At 39.8% G+C, this 25,202-nt stretch overlaps 1 protein-coding gene across 6 annotated transcripts in view; it reads left to right on the top strand.

The window, feature by feature from the left end:
* Nucleotides 1-25,202, top strand: part of fgd4a (FYVE, RhoGEF and PH domain containing 4a) — a 132,207-nt gene that overhangs the window by 96,278 nt on the left and 10,727 nt on the right. For 4 of the 6 annotated variants that reach the window (XM_062036208.1, XM_062036206.1, XM_062036209.1 and 1 more), the window contains 8 exons: nucleotides 4,182-4,560; nucleotides 17,564-17,653; nucleotides 17,755-17,900; nucleotides 17,985-18,141; nucleotides 18,230-18,368; nucleotides 21,408-21,466; nucleotides 21,534-21,680; nucleotides 24,266-24,438. In XM_062036208.1, the coding sequence (XP_061892192.1) occupies nucleotides 4,182-4,560; nucleotides 17,564-17,653; nucleotides 17,755-17,900; nucleotides 17,985-18,141; nucleotides 18,230-18,368; nucleotides 21,408-21,466; nucleotides 21,534-21,680; nucleotides 24,266-24,438 (1,290 nt within the window). The remainder of the gene's footprint in view (nucleotides 1-4,181; nucleotides 4,561-17,563; nucleotides 17,654-17,754; nucleotides 17,901-17,984; nucleotides 18,142-18,229; nucleotides 18,369-21,407; nucleotides 21,467-21,533; nucleotides 21,681-24,265; nucleotides 24,439-25,202) is intronic. The other 2 variants (XM_062036207.1, XM_062036211.1) reach the window with 1 other exon arrangement.

Genomic DNA, 25,202 nt, shown 5'->3' with positions numbered 1-25,202 from the left:
TTAGAATCTTAAAAACTTCTAGAAGTGAAAATGAGGTTAATCAGAGCGGCTGGCTGTGTCCTTTTTTCACTTGTTGGGATTAACCCTCTGGAGGCTCCAAACAGGAGAGAGAACGAACAGAATTAGCCTTCTAATATCTTAATCTGGTTCACATGAAACTTAAAGGCTTCAAAGCGACCACATGGCCAACGAGGCGACGAACCAGTGAGCCTATGTACTTCATGTAAAGCTGCACCAAAAGTGGATTTAAGACAATGATGTTTCGTGTAGAAACACAACAGGGGACCTGCAATGTTGCACCAGTGTGTCGTTCTTCCTCTATTTGTACACGCTTCCTGTTTCTACCGGACATGCTGTGTAAAGTACAAAACCTACAAGATAACACTTTGCAAGACTTGGAGTGTAGAGCTTTTGTTTCTTTTGCAGCTATAGATAAACATTTGCTAAGAATTATGTTGAAGGGGACCTATGATGATTTCTTCATTTAAAGCACTTCCTTGTGGTCTAGATCAGTGGTCGGTACCGGGCCGGGGCCGCACAAGAAATTTAAAAATATATATATATATATATATATATATATATATATATATATATATATATATATATATATATATATATATATATATATATATATATATATATATATATATATATATATATATATATATATATATATATATATATATATATATATATATATATATATATATATTTTTTTTTTTATTAAATCAACATAAAAAACACAATATATACATTATATATCAATATAAATCCATACAGTCTGCAGGGATGCTGTCCGTAAGCCCACATGATTGTATTTCTTTATGACAAAAAAAAAAATTAAAAAAAATACCATAGTCCCCCCCCCCACCCCCCACCCCCACCCCCACCCGGTCCGTGGGACAAATTTTCAAGCGTTGACCGGTCCGCAGCTACAAAAAGGTTGTGGACCATTGGTCTAGATAATACATATTGAATATGCTTTGGTGTAAATTGTATTGTATGTAAATTGTGTTAAAGTATCATAATGTATAAATGTAGACTGTTTAAAAATATATCTTGAATTGGTCACTGCTTTGTTTATCCAGACATGGTCGAAAATAAACATCATATACTTTGTATCTGGAAAGTATTTACAGCGCTTCACTTTTTCCGCATTTTTTTATGTTACAGCTTTATTCCAAAATGGAATGTTCATTTTTTTCTTTAAGATTCTACAGACAATACCTCATTATGACAATGTGAAACTTTTTTTTTTTTCAAAATTTTGCAAATGTATTATTAAAACTAAAAAATATAGTTTTTAAATCACCTCTACATAATTATTCAAAGCCTTTGTGCAATACTTTGTTGATGCACCTTTTTGCAGCAATTACAGCCTCAAGTCTTTTTCAATATGATGCCACAAGCTTGGCACACCTATCTTTAGGCATTTTTGCCCATTCCTCTTTGCAGCACCTTTCAAGCTTCATCGGGTTGAATGAGAAGCGTTGGTTTTCTTCCAGGATGTTTCTATACATTGCTGCATTCATCTTAGTCTAGTCAGGGAGGTGACCAATAACCCGATGGTCACTCTGTAAGAGCTATCACATTCCTCTGTGGAGAGAGGAGAACCTTCCAGAAGTGACAACTTTCCCTGCAGCAATCCACCAATCAGGCCCGTATGGTAAATTGCCCAAATTCAAGCCATTTCTTCGTAATAAGTTTGCCAAAATGCACCTGAAATACTCTTGAGAGAAAGAAAATTCTCTGGTATGATGAGACAAAAAGTGAACTCTTTGGCGTGAATGCCAGGTGTCATGTTTGGAGGAAACCAGGCACCGCTCATCACCAGGCCAATACCATCCCTACAGTGACGCATGGTGGTGGCAGCATCATGCTGTGGGGATGTTCTTCAGCGACAGGAACTGGGAGACTAGTCAGGATAGAGGAAAGATGAATGCGTCAATACAGAGACATCCTGGATGAAAACCAATGCTTCCCATCCAACCTGATGGCGCTTGGGAGGTGCTGCAAAGAGGAATGGGTGAAACGGCCCAAAGATAGATGTGCCAAGCTTGTGGCCTCATATTAGTTTTTTATTTTTGATAAATCTTAATATAGTTAAAAAATAAATAAATATATTTAATTTAAAAAAATACCCCAGATCATCATTATGGGTTATTGTCTGTAAAATTTTGAAGACAACATTAGGTATACCTGCACACTCTCGGACCGATTCAGACCTGCATAGAAAAATCTGTTTTAAGCAGCATTTATGTCACTGTATGTTGCACGTCAGTGTTATTATGCACATGCCAAATTGAGATGAAAATAATACTTATCTTACCTTCTCTTAAGTTTTCTCAAAACAAGTCGTAATGTTGCAATGTCATTGAGTTCAGTGGTTGATCCAATTTCGTAGTGGCCCAAATATTGTGGACAAATAAACACATAAGTATTTATTTTAAAGTATTTGCTTTATAAACATTGAACAGGCGTAAGGGCGTGGAACGAGAAGGAATATTGTACTTCAAATACTGCAGCTTCAGATAGGGATGTAACGGTATCAAAATCTCACGGCACAATATCATCACACTATTAAAGCCACAGTACGATATTATTGTAGTACATGTCCAAAAAAAAGACTTAAAAATTATATAACGTGTAAAATAAAGTAGCAGGAATGTTTAGGATAAACACACTTACTGTAATTAAACACAAACATAGTGCAAAAATGTTCTAATCATATTTATTACTGCAAACATTATTTTTTAAATGCAAAGAATTGTGCAGGGACATCCACTGTTCCAAGGAAATATTTAAAAAAAAAAGTAAGTTGCGTGTCTTCAAAGTGACAATGTAGACATTCATGTCTTTCAACTTTTACTTTATGAGCACTAGTGTCCTCCACAGTGGACATTTTTAATACTGTATATGTCTAGAAAATGCTGTTTCTAAGAAAAGTTACATAATAATTTAACTTGTACTTATGTAAATAGCCATCCATTTTCTACCGCTTGTCCCTCCTCACAAACTGATGTCCGGCTTCGCTGGCTTCAAATATATTCTGGATGACAGTTTATAAGGTGCCGACTTCTCCAGGGTGTTTCCTGTTATAAAAATATTTTTCAGGAAATATCTAAAAAAAACTATTCTTCTCATCGACTACTAACACCTCGCTTCCCTGCTTACGGCGTTTTACACCCCATCCTCGCCGCCCCGCACTGCGAAAAAGATTCTGGGTGATGTAGGTTATATTTAGACCCGACCAACGCTAAAGCGCCAGAAAAAAACTACACACCAAATTTTTGTTTGATACCGTCAGGCGTCACAGCATTATTGTAAAAACGTTGAAACCGAAATACCGCAGTATTTACAGTACCGCTACACCCCTTCATTAATGATTACTACTTAGTGGAAATTAATTTATCTGTGTTTGGAACCAATTAATGGCGACAAACGAGAGATGACTGTACGGACGTTCCAGCTGCATTGTAACATAGTTATTAAGTTAGAAAAGACTAAATTCATCATACTGTAGGTCCCCTTTAAGAAAGGCACAGGAGCCTACTCGCATGGAAACAGCTGCTCAGCCGACAGGATGTAGAAGAGTTGTGTGTGTGTGTGTGTGTGTGTGTGTGTGTGTGTGTGTGTGTGTGTGTGTGTGTGTGTGTGTGTGTGTGTGTGTGTGTGTGTGTGTGTGTGTGTGTGTGTGTGTGTGTGTGTGTGTGTGTGTGTGTGTGTGTGTGTGTGTGTGTGTGTGTGTGCGTGTGTATTTCAATGTATATTTGCAAGATAGTTTCATTGAAGTTGACAAAGTAGAGGATCATAAATTATTTTACAGCCAAATTTGTAACACAGGTGTGTGTGTGAAAGTAGGCCAGGTTGTACCTCTGGGGAGTAAGCAGGTTGCATCTCTTGCTCCTGTCCTCCTCATTACTGCAACTCCATGCACACGCTCACACACTCATCCTGTGCCTCACACTCACCCTACAGGACAGATAGAAGTCTGCAAGTCAGTGCAGTTTTATTTTTAACTCTCACACTCACATGCAAAAGCTCTCCGCTTACTCTTCCCCCACTTCCTGATTAACATGCCGGCTCAAGCAGCTCCTGAACCAGCTCTTCTCTCAACCTGCTCCTTGTTTGTGTCTTTCCACCGTCATCTTTCCTGCTCACCTTTTCCTCTGTTCTTGCAGCAGCACAGACAACAAGAGAGATAGCTCGCCTCTCAAACACAGCAGCCCCGCACACCGGACCGCCCACAGGCTGTCGGAGCCCGCCAAGATCCAGGAGAACGACTCGGCAGTAGAACTGGACTCGGTGGCATCCAAAGCGCAGGATGCACACATACCCACGGCTAACGGGGTCCTAACGCAGATGGAGCAGAAGAAGGAGACACAGGCGTGTAATGGTGAAAATGGGAGGATAGTGAACGGCGATATGGGGAGCACAGACAGGAGGGATGAGGACTCGAGTCCGCACAGAACTGCTTCAGAGAGCTCCCATGAGAATGAGGACATTGGGACAAGCACAGAACAGGAACATGCAAACGAAGAGGCCGGCACAGAACAGAAGGTTAGTCCAAGATTCTTCATTTTGTCCTCCGTGTAACGTATTTATAACCTGTTTGCAGTCTGCTACTATTCTTAGGCAATGTGTTGGTAAACAGATCACAGCATATCATAGCAACCTCTACATTGCCTTTTGGAAAATGCATTGTGGTTCATCTGTGTCTCTTTTACCAAAGCTTTTTTTGACACAGAGTTTTGCTGACAATTTCATTGAATAAGAATTTTTGAGCAAAATATGTGTGTATAAAAAAATCAGTTTGTCAAAATACAGTGTTTTGAAATCAAGTTGATAAAAGTTCAGTGTATACCAATTTAGTACAAAAAAAATCTTTGCAGAAAAATGTGTTGCTTCAAAACTCAAAACCTACTTCCGGTAAATTAAAGGCCTACTGAAACCCACTACTACCGACCACGTAGTCTGATAGTTTATATATCAATGATGAAATCTTAACACTGCAACACATGCCAATACGGCCGGGTTAACTTATAAAGTGTAATTTTAAATTTCCCGGGGAATTTCCGGTTGAAAACGTCTATGTATGATGACGTTTGCGCGTGACGTCAATGGTTGAAACGGAAGTATTCGGACACATTGTATCTCAATACAAACAGCTCTGTTTTCATCGCAAAATTCCACAGTATTCTGGACATCTGTGTTGGTGAATCTTTTGCAATTTGTTTAATGAACAATGGAGACTGCAAAGAAGAAAGCTGTAGGTGGGATCGGTGTATTAGCGGCTGGTTGCAGCAACACAACCAGGAGGACTTTGAGCCGGATAGCAGACGCGCTATCCGACGCTAGCCGCCGACCGCATCGATGATCGGGTGAAGTCCTTCGTTGCGCCGTCGATCGCTGGAACGCAGGTGAGCACGGGTGTTGATGAGCAGATGAGGGCTGGCGTAGGTGGAGCGCTAATGTTTTTATCATAGCTCTGACGAGGTCCCGTAGCTAAGTTAGCTTCAATAGCGTCGTTAGCAACAGCATTGCTAGGCTTCGACAGGCGGCACAGCATTAACCGTGTAGTTACATGTCCAGTGTTTGGTTCGGTGTCTCCTGATAGTAGTATTGTTGATCTTCTGTCTATCCTTCCAGTCTGGGGCTTATTTCTTTTGTTTCTATCTGTATTTAAGCACGATGCTATCACGTTAGCTCCGTAGCTAAAGTGCTTCACCGATGTATTGTCGGGGAGATAAAAGTCACTGTGAATGTCCATTTCGCGTTCTCGACTCTCATTTTCAAGAGGATATAGTATTCGAGGTGGTTTAAAATACAAATCCGTGTTCCACAATAGAAAAGGGAGAAAGTGTGGAATCCAATGAGCCCTTTTACCTAAGTTACGGTCAGAGCGAAAAAAGATACGTCCTGCACTGCATTCTAGTCCTTCACTCTCACGTTCCTCATCCACGAAACTTTCATCCTCGCTCAAATTAATGGGGTAATCGTCGCTTTCTCGGTCCGAATCGCACTCGCTGCTGGTGTAAACAATGGGGAAATGTGAGGAGCCTTTCAGCCTGTGACATCACGCTACTTCCGGTACAGGCAAGGCTTTTTTTATCAGCGACCAAAAGTTGTGAACTTTATCGTCGATGTTCTCTTCTAAATCCTTTCAGCAAAAATATGGCAATATCGCGAAATGATCAAGTATGACACATAGAATGGATCTGCTATCCCCGTTTAAATTTAAAAAATTCATTTCAGTAGGCCTTTAAGACTAAAGCAATGGGTGTGTCTCAGAACCAGCCAATGAGGTATCTAGTTATATATACAAATGTTTCTGCACTGAATTTTTATACATTGAAGTTTAATAGACTTAATTTTTAGACACACGCATTTTGCTCACATTTTTATTAACTGATATTCTCAGCATAATTTGATGCAAAAACAATTCAGTTGACACAATTCAAATGCAAAAAATGTAGTTAGATAAATTCAGTGTCAAAAAAGCTTTGGTAGTAAAGACAAAAAATTATCTCTATATTATTGCTATGAGAGGCTGAAGGACTAAACTGAAAAATGTTTTGAGTATTATAGTGGAACCCACTTATGTCAGTACGTCTACTGTATGTCGGCATTTAGGCCCGCTTAAGTCGACATCTACATATACAGTATGCTTGACTGCTTTTGCCGACCCAAAATTTCTATGAAAAAAATTGTCCGTTTATGTCGAAATATGTTGCAGTATTCAATCAATCAAAGTTTACTTATATAGCCCTTAATCACAAATGTCTCAAAGGGCTGCACAAGCCGCAACAATATCCTCGGCTCAGATGCAACATCAGGGCAAGAAAAAACGCAACCCAATGGGAACAATGAGAAACCTTGGGAAGAACCGCAAATGTGGAAATACCCCCCAAGATGACCGGTGCAATGGATGCCGAGTGGATACATTTAAAAATGCGAGAGTTCAGTCCATAGTGGGGCCAGCCGGGGATCCTCTTGCATGTAAACATGTCACAGACGTCATCGACTGATGCATAAGTAGTGGTCCACCCCAGGTCCCGATTTCATGTGAAAGTCCAGGCCATTGGGAGGCCAGCAAGGTTTCATCTTGAATGAAGACACGTCAGCAGCGCAGAGACGTCACCAACTGATGCAAAGAGGAGTGGTCCATCCTGGATCACGACTTTGAACAGCTAGTGCTACATTCGTGGAGGCTGATCCGTGGTCACCAGATAACATCTCCACGCAGGAGAGGGGGGCAGAGCAGAAAAGAGAGACAACCAGGGGGTACGCCTTTTAGGGGCCTTCTTTAGCTTTAACTGTGCTATACTATCAATTGCGTTGCGCAGAGCATCGTTAAAGTTGTTAGTGAGGTTATCGATAGAGCCCACATAATTTGGGAATGGTGCCATTACCGAAGGCAGTGGGCCAGCAAGAGTCGTAGTTGTGACAGCATTAATGTTGCGGCTGCTAAAGCATTGGTTATTAGTAGCTTGTTAACAATGAGTCAGAACTTAAAATTTTATAAGGTAATGTTTGGACAATACTTTAGTGTACGGGAGTACCATAACTTTGCATGGGGTGACACCCCGGAAAAGGACGAGGTCTATCGTATTTCCGTTGCGATGCCTGGGTTAATTTGTTATTTGTGTAAGACCATAGCTATCAATTATAGTCTGGAGGGTTTGAAGGGGTATTCATATGAATATTAAAATCCTCTATTATAATTATATTATCTGCGTGTCTGAAAATTCACTAATAAAGTCCAAATAGGCCCCAGGGGCTCGATAGAAAACAGCCAGATAGAGAAGTAGCAGTGTGACAGACCTCATAGTAAGCACCTCAAATGATTTATATTTATTACAAGGTTTTCATTGGATATTAGTGCAACCCTTTCCCCCTTTTTAAGGGGACGGGCAATATGTACACTCGTATAGTTAGGAGGAGATGTCTCGTTAAGCGGGAAAAATGTATCTGGTTTTAATCAGGTTTCGCTGAGACCAATGACGTTAAGATTGTTGTCTCTAATGACCTCATTAACTAATAACATTTGGGAGACAATGATCTGATGTTTAAAAAGCCCATATTATAGGTAGTGCGCTGTTTTGGGGAATTTTTGTTAATGGTATCCGTAGTACTGATATTAATAACGTTACGTTTATTTTGTGTAGTGTGTCTTAAATAGTTTCGATCATATCTAGGAATTGATATGATGGGGATCTTGACATTATTTGCTTGGTGTTGCGATAGATTTAACACATCATAATTTGCCACCTCAGTAGAATGCATGTTCACCTATGGCACAGTCACTGCAGAAAAAACATTATGTGAGTTGTGTATTATTCTAGGACAAATGCTATGTGTGCAGGAATTTTCCAGCCTGGCGCTGCTTAGTTCTAGCTAAACTGACTCCTCACCCGGACTATCAGACACTGTAATTGCCTGTGTCCGAGCTTACTCTAGTGTAGTCAGTCAAGTGTGACTCAAATAGTGGTCTATATTTATGGAGAGCGTGATGGCGCCTTCCCGGTTAGGGGGAAGGCCGCCCCTCCTCACCAAGCCCGGTTTGCCCCCAGAAAGAGGGCCAATTATCAATAAACATTAGTCCCTGTTTTCTACAAAAACTAGCCAGCCACTTGTTAAACAATTAATTGTTTAAATCAATAATTTGATTAAAAAAAAGCTTTGATTGATATGTTTTTGCTTAGATTAATAATTTAATGAGTGGAATTAATTAAAATGTATCAAAACCAGACCGCATCAGTGTCTAGAACTTTAAATACGTGGACATAGTTTCCACAAGGCCGCTGCACATGAGAGCGATGATGCGTGGGTGCTGTGATCTGCAGTTTTTTATCTAACTTTTATTAATGCACACGTGTTAAAAGTGCAATTTCACAGGTGATGATGTGCATTTATTAGAAAAGAGAATGATGGTTATTGCAAGCAGAAAAATATTTTGTTTATTTAAATTATTTTGCCTGAATTACGAGTTGAGATTATAAAGTGTGTTTTATCTGATTACTCGATCAATTGAACAAACTAATCGATAGATCATTCGATTGCAAAAATAATCGATAGCTGCAGTCCTACTTGCACAGCATTAAAACAAGCACACAGTGATCTCCTGTTCAGTGCAAAATATGTTTCAAAATAAAGCTTGGCAGTATATTTCTGGATTGTATCAAAGGGGAAAGCGGTAGAAAATGGATGGATGGATGTACCACAGCAACATATAGAGGAAAATGATGTAAAGCATATTTATTATGTCTCCAGTGAAAGTAACAAGTCAGGCAATGGCTGGTTTCAGTTTCGGTTATGTCGACAACTGCTTATGTCATACTTGCCAACCTTGAGACCTCCGATACCGGGAGGTGGGGGGTCGGGGGTGGTTGGGGCGTGGTTAAGAGGGGAATATATTTAAGCTAGAATTCACCAACTCAAGTATTTCATATATATATATATATATATATATATATATATATATATATATATATATATATATATATATATATATATATATATATATATATATATATATATATATATATATATATATATATATATATATATATATATATACATATATGTGTGTATGAAATACTTGACTTTCAGTGAATTCTAGCTATATATATATATATATATATATATATATATATATATATATATATATATATATATATATATATATATATATATATATATATATATATATATATATATATATATTTATTTATTTTATTATACATATGAATAAAATAAATACTTGAATTTCAGTGTTCTGGAGGCTATCCAGTAGATGGCAGTATTGTCCTGTTTAAGAGTGTCACAACATTGCTGTATACGGCAGACGAACTGCTTTACGGTAGACTAAACGTGACTGCTGTTGTTGTGTGTTGTTACCGCGCTGGGAGGACGTTAATGAAACTGCCTAACAATAAACCCACATAAGAAACCAAGAACTCGCCCTCGATCATTCTACAGTTATGACGTCATTGGGCAGGCAAGCTGTTTTTATTGTGGGAAAGCGGACGTGAGAACAGGCTGTCTCCACTCAGGTCCGCATTGAGCTGGAGGGGGCGTGGCCTCCAGCTCCGGCTGAATACCGGGAGTTTGTCGGGAGAAAATTTCTGCCGGGAGGTTATCGGGAGAGGCGCTGAATGCCGGGAGTCTCCCGCTAAAAACGGGAGGGTTGGCAAGTATGGCTTATGTCGTCGTCCGTCAGCCAGTCTGAGGGGCGTCGACATAAACGTGTTCCTCTGTATAATGCTGGCATTTGAAAGCAATCCCTCTGCGTGGTGTGAAAGTGTTCTCTGGGACAAATTATTTTCTGCAAAGGAACAACAAATGTCTAAGCAGCTGAGTTAGCCCGTGGGAGCCTAAGGATTATACCTCGTTTTCTACATATTATAAATATCTCAAATCCAGAACGATGTCTGCAGTCTGAGGAGGTGAAGCTTGTGCCTCAGCTAACCTGACCATAGACGATTTTTTTTTTTTCTGCATTTAAAACACTTCTTTGTGGTCTAAATAACATTTAATGTTGGTTCATTGATCAACATTTTGCAAAGATTATGTTTTACAGACCATCTTCAAGCCACTTTTTGACCGTCTCTTCAGGATGCACTATTTTGTCTTATTTACGTCCCCCCACTAGAGTGTCCGCCCTGAGATCGGTAGGTTGTGAGTTCAAACCCCGGCCGAGTCATATCAAAGACTATAAAAGTGGGACCCATTACCTCCCTGCTTGACACTCAGCATCAGTGGTTGGAATTGGGGGTTAAATCACCAAAATGATTCCCGAGCTCGGCCACTGCTGCTGCTCACTGCTCCCCTCACCTCCCAGGGGGTGGAACAAGGGGATGGGTCAAAAGCAGAGGACAAATTTCACCACACCTAGTGTGTGTGTGATAATCATTGGTTCTTTAACTTTAACTTTGACAGCGTCTTACCACCGTCGTTTATGTTGTCGTTTTTAGTGCTTCCATAGCAAGTCTACTGGCATAAATAAGTTAGAACTATACGCTACTTTGTATTAGAAATGGAAACAGCGGAGGATGCATGTGAATGTACGAGCCAGTCTGCCCCACAAGAGAATAGCGAAAAAGAAGGAGCTTATTGACGCAGGACTACAATGGCAGACTCGCGCGGAGAGCTTTTGGATATCCGGTGACGTCACAATTGGGAAAAACCTTGCTATTGAAGCAAATTTCAAACAGCTTATTTAGAAGAAGTATGAAGGAAGGCAAGATTGTTTTATAAATATCACCGCCATGCCTCCATGGTTTTATTTCAATTTTTGGGGACTTATCTATCCATCCATCCATTTTCTACCGCATGTCCCTCTCTGGGTCAGATCCCGAATACACAAAAACAGGTACCGATAAGTAAGAAAAGTTGGTTTTGCGCAATAGGTCCACTTTAGAAAACAATATAGTTATCACTCAAAAGTATGTATTGTCACAATCCATTGTGACAGCTCAGTTTTCACTGTCTCTGTCAGTATTGTTTACACAAGTAGTTTCTAGTGGTGTTGAGCTGTACTGCACCATAATCAGAAATATTTCTAATAATTTGACTGGATTCTCATGTATGGAGCATACAATGAAAATTGTACCGAGTGTATTTGATTTCTAGTCAAGTATCTCTTTAATAATAATGATAATAATTACAATGCTATTATTCAAGTTAATTACTGATGCTACACTTCCTTTTGTGTTCTTACTTTGTTTCGCCCTATTGGTCATGTTAGTAACACTTATGTCTTACAATTCTATGTTCGACTCTGTCCTTTCCCGACTCCAACATTGTCATTACCTGCTAAGATCCCAGCTGAGCTCCACCACAGTCGCCCACTAAGAGGCTTGTGTCAATAATGCACTCGAGTGCCACGCGCTTCTGTTGACATGCACTGTGTGTGCACGCATAACAGCAAAAATCCTGCTTGACTTTGGTTATAATAAGTTCATCTCCCAGCTGGAAATAGGAAGTGCAACAAATTCTACAAAAACGTAAATGTTAATTTGTTTATTAATAAAATCTTTACTCAACATTTAAAGGCCTACTGAAATTAGATTTTCTTATTTAAACGGGGATAGCAGGTCCATTCTATGTGTCATACTTGATCATTTCGCGATATTGCCATATTTTTGCTGAAAGGATTTAGTAGAGAACATCGACGATAAAGTTCGCAACTTTTGGTCGCTGATAAAAAAGCCTTGCCTGTACCGGAAGTAGCGTGACGTCACAGGTTGTGGAGCTCCTCACATCTGCACATTGTTTACAATCATGACCACCAGCAGCGAGAGCGATTCGGACCGAGAAAGTGACGATTACCCCATTAATTTGAGCGAGGATGAAAGATTTGTGGATGAGGAAAGTGAGAGTGAAGGATTAGAGGGCTGTGGAAGCGATTCAGATAGGGGAGATGCTGTGAGAGGCGGGTGGGACCTGATATTCAACTAGGAATGACTAAAACAGTAAATAAACACAAGACATATATATATACTCTATTAGCCACAACACAACCAGGCTTATATTTAATATGCCACAAATTAACGCATAACAAACACCTCCCCCCTCCCGTCCATATAACCCGCCAATACAAATCAAACACCCGCACAACACACTCAATCCCACACCCCAAGGAACCGTTCACCTCCGCAAAGTTCATACAGCACATATATTTCCCCAAAGTCCCCAAAGTTACGTACGTGACATGCACATAGCGGCACGACGTAGCCGCTACGTGTTTGTGTTGCTGCAGCCGGCCGCTAATACACCGCTTCCCACCTACAGCTGTCTTCTTTGCTGTCTTCATTGTTCATTGAACAAATTGCAAAAGATTCACCAACACAGATGTCCAGAATACTGTGGAATTTTGCGATGAAAACAGACGACTTAATAGCTGGCCACAATGCTGTCCCAAAATGTCCGCTACAATCCGTGATGTCACGCGCAAACGTCATCATACCGAGACGTTTTCAGCAGGATATTTTGCGGGAAATTTAAAATTGCACTTTACTAATCTAACCCGGCCGTATTAGCATGTGTTGCAATGTTAAGATTTCATCATTGATATATAAACTATCAGACTGTGTGGTCGGTAGTAGTGGCTTTCAGTAGGCCTTTAACAGTGAGCTGATTGTGATAACTGTGCTGTCTATTTGTTATATCTTGATTTCTTACACTTCTGAGTCTCATTTGCAGAGCATGCAGTTGCAATTCCAAGATTTAGATGGCAATAGTTTAAAGACTAGTGTTTTGCCTAGTCAGGAAGTAGTCTTTGCCATTACGCTGAATGCAGTCTTTTGTTGTGCCCTAAAAAAAATTTAAGCAGTAACGTAATGTACTTTTGTTTTGTAAATTTGGAGGTGTTGAAATTGCCATTTAAAAAAAAGCTAATGCTAATCATTAGCATTTATATGGAAAAGCCAAAACAAATTAGCATCAAACTAGTGTTCTGTTAGGCATACTTGCTTTGATGGCATTGACAATTGCAGCATTACCTCGAGGCAGTTTGACTGAGTGCCGCTTCCTCGCCAAGTGTTTGAGCGGGTGCAGAGTCTGCAACCAAGGTATCGAAATATAGAACTGTTTGATTTAAGGTGAATCAATACATGGTAGTACTGCCAGAATTCTGTTGGTACCTACAAAAGTACATGATTTTTCCGCAAATTTTCAGTTGGGTTTTTTTGTGTGTTATTTCTAAATTGTGCCACAAGTTGTGGTCCACAAATGGCTCTAGACTTTGTCTTCTTCCCACGTCTTAGTAATGACTATGCTCGTCAAAAGCTGGGCTGCACACTTATTTAAGGCTGAAACGACGCGTCGACATAGTCGACGTCATCGGTTACATAAATACGTCGACGCCGTTTTTGTGCGTCTTTGCGTCGCATATTTACGTCACACTACCGTCATGGCGAAGCGCAAAGCAGATGATCAAAGCAGGCGGTGCGAGCGAGGGGGAAAAATCACGCCAAAAGTCGTCAAAAGTGTGGAAGTATTTCAATACACAGCCTAATAATGTTGTTCTATGCACACTGTGTCGAGCGTAAATGGCCTATCATAGCACCGTTTCGGTATGAGGCTTTCGGTTCGGTACGGGGGTGTACCGAACGAGTTTCTAAGCTAAAGCTAACTTTAGCTGCTAAAGTCTTAACAAGCTGCTTCGCTCCTTCTGCCTTTGTCTCAGCACGCAGCATTGTCCCACCCACACAACCATCTGATTGGTACACACGAAGCATTATCAGCCAATCAGCAGTGCGTATTCAGAGCGTTACCAGCCAATCAATCAATCAATCATCAATCAATGTTTATTTATATAGCCCTAAATCACAAGTGTCTCAAAGGGCTGTACAAGCCACAACGACATCCTCGGTACAGAGCCCACATACGGGCAAGGAAAAACTCACCCCAGTGGGACGTCGGTGAATGACTATGAGAAACCTTGGAGAGGACCGCATATGTGGGTAACCCCCCCCCTCTAGGGGAGACCGAAAGCAACGGATGTCGAGTGGGTCTGACATAACATTGTGAAAGTCCAGTCCACAGTGGATCCAACACATCAGCGGGAGTCCAGTCCACAGCGGGGCCAACAGGAAACCATCCCGAGCGGAGACGGGTCAGCAGCGCAGAGATGTCCCCAACCGATGCACAGGCTAGTGGTCCACCCGGGGTCCCGGCTCTGGACAGCCAGCACTTCATCCATGGCCACCGGACCTATGCGACTCCCCCTCGCAAGGGACAGGGGAGAAGAGGAGAGAAGAAAAGAAACGGCAGATCAACTGGTCTAAAAAAAGGGGGGGTCTATTTAAAGGCTAGATTATACAAATGAGTTTTAAGATGGGACTTAAATGCTTCTACTGAGGTAGCATCTCTGTTACCGGGAGGGCATTCCAGAGTACTGGAGCCCGAATAGAAAACGCTCTATAGCCCGCAGACTTTTTTTTGGCTCTGGGAATCACTAATAAGCCGGAGTTCTTTGAACGCAGATTTCTTGTCGGGACATATGGTACAATACAATCGGCGAGATAGGCTGGAGCTAAACCGTGTAATATTTTATACGTAAGTAGTAAAACCTTAAAGTCGCATCTTAAGTGCACAGGAAGCCAGTGCAAGTGAGCCAGTATAGGCGTAATATGATCAAACTTTCTTGTTTTTGTCAAAAGCCTTGCAGCCGCATTTTGTACCAACTGTAATCTTTTAATGCTAGACATAGGGAGGCCCGAAAATAATACGTTACAGTAATCGAGACGAGACGTAACGAACGCATGAATAATGATCTCAGCGTCGCTAGTGGACAAGATGGAACGAATTTTAGCGATATTACGGAGATGAAAGAAGGCCGTTTTAGTAACACTCTTAATGTGTGACTCAAACGAGAGAGTTGGGTCGAAGATAATACCCAGATTCTTTACCGAGTCTCCTTGTTTAATTGTTTGGTTGTCAAATGTTAAGGTGGTATTATTAAATAGATGTTGGTGTCTAGCAGGACCGATAATCAGCATTTCCGTTTTCTTAGCGTTGAGTTGCAAAAAGTTAGCGGACATCCATTGTTTAATTTCATTAAGACACGCCTCCAGCTGACTACAGTCCGGCGTGTTGGTCAGCTTTAGGGGCATGTAGAGTTGAGTGTCATCAGCATAACAGTGAAAGCTAACACCGTACTTGCGTATGATGTCACCCAGCGGCAGCATGTAAATACTAAAGAGTGCAGGGCCAAGAACCGAACCCTGGGGAACTCCGCACGTTACCTTGACATAGTCCGAGGTCACATTGTTATGGGAGACGCACTGCATCCTGTCAGTAAGATAAGAGTTAAACCAAGACAAGGCTAAGTCTGACATACCAATACGTGTTTTGATACGCTCTAATAAAATATTATGATCGACGGTATCGAAAGCGGCGCTAAGATCAAGAAGCAGCAACATAGATGACGCATCAGAATCCATCGTTAGCAATAGATCATTAGTCATTTTTGCGAGGGCTGTCTCCGTAGAGTGATTTGCCCTGAAACCGGATTGAAAAGGTTCACAGAGATTGTTAGTCACTAAGTGTTCATTTAGCTGCTGTGCAACAGTTTTTTCGAGAATTTTGGAAATAAACGGAAGGTGGGAGACCGGTCGGTAGTTTACCATGAGGTCAGGATCGAGGTTAGGTCTTTTGAGCAGAGGATGAATAACCGCTTTTTTGAATGCTAGGGGAACAGTGCCGGAGGAAAGTGATAAGTTTATAATATTTAACACTGATGGACCAGCAGTGTGTATTCAGAGCGCATGTAGTCAGCGCTTCAGCGTGGAGCAGATAGGTGTTTAGCAGTTGAGCATCAGGCAACGGACTTTCCCCAAATGATAATAAACACCTCCCAGTCAACTACTAGTAACATCACTATGAGCCAGTTGACCTTCTAGAAACTTAAACTGCAGCTCAGCTCGCTCGCAGTCCTGGCTTGAGGTGAAGGCTAATTACCTCTCAGTTCCAGCCACATCGACCCCTTCTGAGCGCCTATTTTCAGCTGCTGGGAATATTGTAAACATGAAAAGAACCAGAGCATGTAGACATGCTAACCTTTCTTCATTACAACTGTTAGTCACTCACTGGAATGAGTAGAATTGGTTATTGTGTACTGTGTTGGACTGGATGTTTATTTTGCACATTTTAAAAGCAATACTTAATGTTTACAGTGCTCCAGAATATTTAGATTGGCACTTTTTTGTATTGGATGTTTATCTTTATTTTTGCACATTTTAGCAAATAAGCAATACTTTCACTTTTGTTGATATGTTTACACTGTTGTTACAGAATATTTCGTTTTACACTTTTTTGTATTGGATGTTTATCTTTATTTTTGCACATTTTAAAGCAAAATAAGCAATACTTTTACTTTTGAAATGCTTATACTATTGCAGAATATTAAGATTTGCACTGGATGTTGACTTTTATATTTGCACATTAAAAAGCAAATAAGCTACTTTTAATTTTGTTAAAGGTTAAAAGTTTTAAATGTTTACATTGTTACAGAATATTTAGTCATGTTGTTGTCAATGTTGACTGAGTGGCCATACTTATTTTTTTTTGTAAATAAAAGCCATGCCTTTTGAAAAAACTGGCCTACATGTATTTTTTCATCTTCATTTTGAATAAAAAAATAATCGGTAAAAGGAAAAATAATCTATAGATTAATCGAAAAAAATAATCTATACATTAACCGATTAGTCGAAAAAATAATCTATAGATGAATCGATAGAAAAATAATCGTTAGCTGCAGCCTTACACTTATTGAGTTATTCTGCACACTTCCACGCCTCGCATTTCACAGCAGTGTTAATGCTTGTGGAGCTGCGCTGCATGTCTCTTGTGGAAAAAAACTTCACCTTTTATAACTGCTTTTATTTGATTACCGACTAAATGCTTGTCACACTTCATGTCGGACACTTTTAAATTCTATTGAGTTGTGGGCCGCCACAAATAAATAAATGAATCATTGGGAAAGAATGTTGGATTATGAACCAGCAAAACATTGCGCTCAAATGTATAATTGAATGCTTTTTTCATTTTTCTGCAGGAGACAAATGAACAGAAGCTGTTGAAAATCGCCAGCGAGCTCTTGCATACAGAAAAGGCTTACGTGACTCGACTGAACTTGCTGGATCAGGTGAGATGAGGAGATGCGCATTATTGCTCTGTTTTTATCAGATCGGCAAAAAACTGAAATTGTCACAGTAGAGATGTGATTAAGTGTGCTCCGTTCTACAGGTGTTTTGTGCCAAGCTCATGGAGGAAGCCAACAAAGGAACATTTCCTGTGGATGTGGTGAAGAACATTTTCTCCAACATCTCCTCCATCAACACCTTCCACAGCCAGTTTTTGCTGCCAGACTTGGAGAAACGTATGGGAGAATGGTGAGCTCGTGTAACGGTTGTTTTGGATCCTGCAAACATCTCACCCTCCTTGAGGCATTCAAATTCTTGTCTGCCACTCCACAGGGCATCCACACCTCGCCTTGGAGACATCCTGCAGAAGCTCACGCCCTTCCTCAAGATGTACGCCGAGTACGTGAAGAATTTCGACAAGGCCATGGAGTTGTTGAAACAATGGACGGACCGTTCTCCTCAATTCAAGGCCATCATTCAGGAGATACAGGTGTTGGATGAACAAAAGTTTTCACACCACAGTACAACATATTCACCCAAAACATGTATTGATTATGAATGTGGTTATTTGTGTGCAGAGTCAGGAAGTTTGTGGCAGCCTTACACTTCAACATCACATGCTGGAGCCCGTGCAGAGAGTCCCTCGCTACGAGATGCTCCTCAAAGACTACCTGAAGAAGCTTCCGCAAGACGACCCTGACCGACGAGACTCAGAAAGTACGTCAAACTCTTCTCACCTTCACATGCAGGCTCAGTGGTGATGCTGCACATAATAATAATGACTTTAATATGTAGAATAAAGTACCATCCATATATCTATACCCTTGAATAAGGCACCATAGATCCACACATCCATTTTTATAAACCAGTGATTCGCAACCAGTGTGCCGCGGCACAGCCACTTGTCCTCATTCGGGTTGTGGCCCAACATACACTACCGTTCAGAAGTTTGGGGTCACATCGAAATGTCCTTATTTTTGAAGGAAAAGCACTGTACTTTTCAATGAAGATAACTTTAAACTAGTCTTAACTTTAAAGAAATACACTCTATACATTGCTAATGTGGTAAATGACTATTCTAGCTGCAAATGTCTGGTTTTTGGTGCAATATCTACATAGGTGTATAGAGGCCCATTTCCAGAAACTATCACTCCAGTGTTCTAATGGTACAATGTGTTTGCTCATTGGCTCAGAAGGCTAATTGATGATTAGAAAACCCTTGTGCAATCATGTTCACACATCTGAAATCAGTTTAGCTCGTTACAGAAGCTACAAAACTGACCTTCCTTTGAGCAGATTGAGTTTCTGGAGCATCACATTTGTGGGGTCAATTAAACGCTCAAAATGGCCAGAAAAAGAGAACTTTCATCTGAAACTCGACAGTCTATTCTTGTTCTTAGAAATGAAGGCTATTCCACAAAATTGTTTGGGTGACCCCAAACTTTTGAATGGTAGTGTATATAAACATAATTGTGTGAATGCTCCAAAGTTTTGGTTGTTTTCTACACCAAAATTAATCTATTTATTAAACTTCTTCAACTTCTTCTCCAGATTTTTTTTTGCTCAAACTTCCACATTTTTCACCCGATTCAAACCGTTGCAACTTCAAACTGTTCAGCCTATTCGGGAATCGCTGGCTTTCTCTTGACAAATTCCAAAAATTCCCAGATTTCCCAGAATTCCAGGTTTTCCGGGACATTTTTTCGCATTCAAAATGAATTGGCCGTTTTTCAAACTTCCACCATTTCCACATTTTTCAACCGATTCAAACCATTCTACCTTCAACACATTCCACCATTCTGGAAATTTAAACTTCCCCTTTTCCAAGTTCAAAAAAATTCCAATATTTTCCAGAATTCCTAGTTTCACAAAGCCCTATTTCCACCCTTTTTTCTGGCAACTACTCCTTCCACATTTTTCAACACATTTCAACCTTCAAATCCTCTTAATTAGGACAAAAAACAAAGTTGTTTTTTGAACTGGAAAAAGTGCTGGTTTTCCCAAAATTCCAGGAATTCCGTAATGCCATTTCTCAATTCAACATGTTACTACTTCAACATTTCTCGACCAATTTGGAAAATTCCAACAACAACAATATTTCAACTCATTCATACCATTCAAGGTTTTTTTTTACCATTTTTAAAAAAATTCCGGCTTTTCACGAAACTCCCAAATTTAGGGAAAATTCCCATTGAAATCAATGGACATTCTTCAAAGTTCCACAACTCCCACATGTTTCATCTGATTGAAACTGTTCCAACTTCAAAATGTTCATCCTGTTTTGGAATTGTGTGCTCTACTTCAACAATTCTAAAAAAATTCCAAGATTTCAGTTCAACTTCGGTATTTGAGCATTCACACGCAATTCCTTCAGGATTTGCCTCATCTAGTTAATATTAAAAAGTCAGTCACTTAAAAGGTTGTAATTGTTTTTATTCAAAAATGTTAAATAAGCATAATAATAAGCATCTAAACTAGTACTAAAGGGATCCTATTATGCAAAACCCACATTTCTTACCTGTTGGCACCTGTTTTGGGGTATTTGGGAGCCAACATTTTTTATTTAAACCATGGAGGCTTTAAGGAGATATTTATAAAACAATTTTGTCTGGTTCCAAACAAGCCGTTTCAGATTTGCCCCAACAACATGTGACGTCAGCAGATATCTTTCTATATGGTAAAGTTTTACCCGAAGAGCTTTGCTCCGCCATTGTAGTCCAAAGTTGTAGTCACTAAGTTCTTTATTTATCTTCATCTTTTTGTTGTTGGGCAGACTGGCTCTTACATGCACATGCATGCTAAAATCCTCCGCTGTCGCCATTTATACTACAAAGTATTATAAATGGCTTATTTGTGACAGTAAACTCGATATGGAAGCGCTAAAAACTACAGCTTGGCTGGCAGAGAAAATACTGTACATCGTCGAGATGGAGGCACGTAAATGAGACAGCCCACAACATTTTTAAGAGACGTTCAGAAAGCGGCTTGAAGATGGTCTCCAAATCAGAATATCTGCAACATTTTGACCAAAGAACCGACATTACATGTTTTGTAAACCACAAGGGAGTGTTTTAAAAGTAGAAAAAGGGATCATAATATGACCTCTTAAAGATGCGGTGCTGCAAATAATTATTGACATGTGGACTGAACAATGACTGCATGAATAATGACTTAGCCGGACAATGGTGATACAGCAACTTTTTAACTTCCTGCAGGAAGTTAAAAACATTTTTATTTTATTTATTTTAAAAAAATATGTATTTTATTGTTTATTGTTTTAGCTTTATACGTAACATTGTATATTGATAATATTTATAAAATAATATAATACATAATTTTTATTTTATTTTATGTATATTTATACATTTTTAAAGTTACGTATTTTTGATATACTTTTTTATTTAATTTACTGAGCTGAAAAAATATATTGTAATAAAACGACACAAATGAATCAAAAACATTAAAAAAAATAAAAAATAATATATGCAGATAGAAGAAGTAGAATCCTCTCCCACACATTTGAGGTCTTGACAAGTTAAAAAATGCATAAAGTGCTAAATAAATGTAAAATGTGTTAATAAATATTAGATTCAATAAATGGACAGTTGTTTTATAACACAATTAAGATATTTCTTCTCATCGACAGTATTGCAACATTCTCCTTCTGCATGTTTTGTAGTTAAAAAGCAGTGTAACCTTCAGCCTGGTCATGTGCTTAGTCATTGAATCAAAACATCTCCTTTTTGTTTCTCCCAGAATCCTTAGAAATCATCGCCACGGCAGCGACTCACTCCAACAGCGCCATACGCAAATCTGTAAGTACGATTGTTTCATCCATTTCAAAAGCCCAACATCCTCAAACAGAGTGTTGTCGTCGTTTAGGAGAATCTAAAGAAACTGATGGAGATTTACGAGATGGTGGGCGAGGAGGAGGACATCGTTAATCCCTCTAACGAGTTCATCAAAGAAGGTCACATCCTGAAGCTGGCAGCCAGGAACACCTCCGCCATGGAGAGATACCTCTTCTTGGTGAGACCATCACTGCACAGAAATGTGCTGAGGCAACACTTTCCTCATCCTGTTAGATGTCATCAACCATACTTGTCAACATTTGCATTTGTAAATAAGTTTAGAGCATGAAAGTTCTACCACAGGAACAAAAACTGTGACAAGTATGGTCGTAAACTTACACTGTTTGGACAAAAGTTGGATACACCAGACCAGTACACCTAAAGCAGAGGTGTCCAAAGTGCGGCTTGGAGCTAAGTTTGTAGCATGAAGTCTGTTTTTGTATTGGCCTGCAAAAAAAATAACAGAAAATAAATGTACAGTGTTCCATCCATTATCGCCGGGGTGACGTCCTAGCGGAGGCTGTCCCAGATTGCAAATGTAACCACGCCCCAGCCTCTCCAAAAGTACCATGATTTATCTTGGCAGTATAGCTCGGTTGGTAGAGCGGCCGTGCCAGCAACTTGAGGGTTGCAGGTTCGATCCCTGCTTCCGCCATCCTAGTCACTGCCGTTGTGTCCTTGGGCAAGACACTTTACCCACCTGCTCCCAGTGCCACCCACATGTAACTTAGATATTGGGTTTCACAATGTAAAACGCTTTGAGTCACTTGAGAAAAAGCGCTATATAAATGTAATTCACTTCACACTTCACATCTTTTAAAAATGCACACTTTTTAAATATGTATCTTTGTAGTGTCGTCAGTACTATTTTACTTTCAGACACAGTTGAAAATAAACTTCTTTAACAATGTACAGATTCACCCGGTCACAACATTAGGTACACCTATATGTTGAAGAGGTTCATTTAGCCTACTAATGTGTATTTATAAATGGTTGATTTATAGAGGCTAGTAAGGTAGAAGCAAGATAGCCGAAACTTGTCAGGTACAAAACCTTACCTTACTAGCCTATATAAATCAACCATTTATAAATTAGGTACACCTGCACACTCTCCTGTCGATTCAGTTGAACTGCGTGAAAAAGCTACTTTTACCAGCATTTGTCGCATGTTGGTGTTGTTGCCCAAGGTTAGGTTACCTTTTCTTGTGTTTCCTCAAAATCAGCTGGCCTTATACAGAACTCCTCCCCCTTTGGCTCTCATGCAGAACAATTTTTTCTTACCTGTTGCTACCTGTTGTTGTGTATTTGGAATCCCCATATGTTGCGGAGGTATTTATAAAACAATCTTGCCTTCTTCTAAACTTGCTCCAAACGAGTCATTTGGAATTCGACACTTTAGTGACGTACTTGACCTTAGTTATGCGAGCGGACATTTCCATATATGGTAGAGCAGTGGTTCTTAACCTGGGTTCGATCGAACCCTAGGGGTTCGGTGAGTCGGGCTCGGGTTCGGCGGAGGTCAAAACACACCCGACTCAACATGTAAATAAAAACTTCTCCCTATCGGCGTATTATGGATACGGCGACAGCAGAAGTCACACTGATTTGCAGGTGTGTAATTTGTTGTGGGTTTATGCACTGTGTTGGTTTTGTTGTTTGAACAAGGTGATGTTCATGCACGGTTCATTTTGTGCACCAGTAAAAAAAACATGGTAACACTTTAGTATGGGGAACATATTCACCATTAATTAGTTGCTTATTAACATGCAAATTAGTAACATATTGGCTCTTAACTAGTCATTATTAAGTACTTATTAATGCCTTATTTGGCATGGCCTTATTATAACCCTAACCCTCTAACCCTAACCAAATAACTCTAAATTAAGTCTTTGTTACTTAGAATATGTTCCCCTAGTGTCCAAAAAACTCTAAATTAAGTCTTTGTTACTTAGAATATGTTCCCCATACTAAAGTGTTACCAAAAACATATAACTTTGTCTTGAATTTGAAAAAAAACATTTAATTTTTCACTAAAGAAGGGTTCGGTGAATGCGCATATGAAACTGGTGGGGTTCGGTACCTCAAACAGGGTTAAGAACCACTGTGGTAGAGGTTTACCTGAACAGCTTTGTATTCAGTTGTAGTCCAAAGTTGTAGTCAATCAGTTCCTAATATTCTGTTTCCTCTTGTTGTTGGGCAGACTGGCTCGTACATGCATATTCGCTGTAGTGTATAGTAGCCTATAGTTCTAACTTTTTTCCGTCAGTAGACTTAAAACGGAAGCGCTAAAAACTACAACATGGAGGACGGGGTGGAAACAGTAGAAGGGGACTTGGCCTTAAAAGAAGCTTCAGCACGTTAATAAGGAGGCATCCAAAACTTTCACGCCAAAATGCATGAACATTAGAGTTTGATGCTTTATCATTTTTAACACGAGTATCCAACATTGTAGGTATGTGGCCCCTAAGACCCTTACAGAAAGTAAAATGTGGGAAAATATGGAGTTGACCAACTCTTCGGTATATTAGAGCGTGTCTGTTTGAATTTGCGTCCATTCAGGCTGACAGTTTGTGATCTATTCATCCCGAAGGTTTTTGATTGAGGTCGAAGCTCTTAAGTTCTGTCACACCAAACTGATCCAAGCAGGTAATTGCTGTAGTGGGAGAGAAAAAGTATTTCCTTGCTCTGTTCCCACACAGCTGGAAGTCTCTCTCCGATGTTGTCGTACCTAATAATTGTTGACATGTTTTCTTTCCCTGCCAGTTCAACAACATGCTGTTGTACTGCGTTCCCAAATTCAGCCTCGGTGGCAACAAGTACACGGTCAGGACGCGGATCGGCATCGACGGCATGAAAGTCCTAGAAACTAGCAATGAGGATTACCCGCACACATTCCAGGTTTCAGGGAAGGAGCGGACACTTGAGCTACAAGCCAGGTATTTGTCAGAATATACAGAAGTGTCACTCATACAGAAATGTATCGCATATGATTGTCAGGTTGCCGTGTTGCAGCGTTGAAAGAGTTATTGATATTATGGTTGATTTGTTTGAAACCCGCTTAAGAAGTTAGTTACCCCTTCTTTTTGTCTCGATTACTGAAAATGGCTTGCCAATGATTCCTGATTAGTTGAGTTTGGGTATCCCAAAGTTGCTGCCATGCCAATCAGCATCCTAAATGGTCACAAGAGAAGTCAAATATTAAATGTATCCAGTTATTGTCTTTTTTAGAACTTGAGTGTTTAAGCTGGTTTTATTAACAAAGTCATAACATACTGAAAACGCAACACCCTGTGGTGGATTTATGGTTGACAGGGGGTGTACCGGTCCAGTATTAAGTATATCAGCAAAAAATTAGATCTGCTCATATCGACTTACATTTAAAATCTCGAATATAAGCACGTCGATACAAGCAGTCTTGTGGAAAGCTGAACAGCCAGTTAACATCTGGAAGTCCTCCAATAAAAACACAAGGTTGGGCTTTTCTTATATTTTAGTGAAATCATTTTTAAAAGGTAAACATGTTGGGCTATAGGCTACGAGGAACTAGCAGCTACACAACAGCTAAGCACATAATAGCACACAAGCTAGTCATACGTAATAAGTGTCCTTAGTTAAACAATATTGCAGTTTGAAACACAACATTTGTGAATATAAACAAGTATCAAACAATAATAGTTACATATCACTTACGTATACAAAG

This window comes from Entelurus aequoreus, linkage group LG24 (genome assembly GCF_033978785.1).
Source record: "Entelurus aequoreus isolate RoL-2023_Sb linkage group LG24, RoL_Eaeq_v1.1, whole genome shotgun sequence".
In the NCBI taxonomy this organism is placed as follows: domain Eukaryota; kingdom Metazoa; phylum Chordata; class Actinopteri; order Syngnathiformes; family Syngnathidae; genus Entelurus; species Entelurus aequoreus.
The sequence above is the reverse complement of the archived record's forward strand: the minus strand, read 5'-3'. Positions and strand labels throughout refer to the sequence as shown.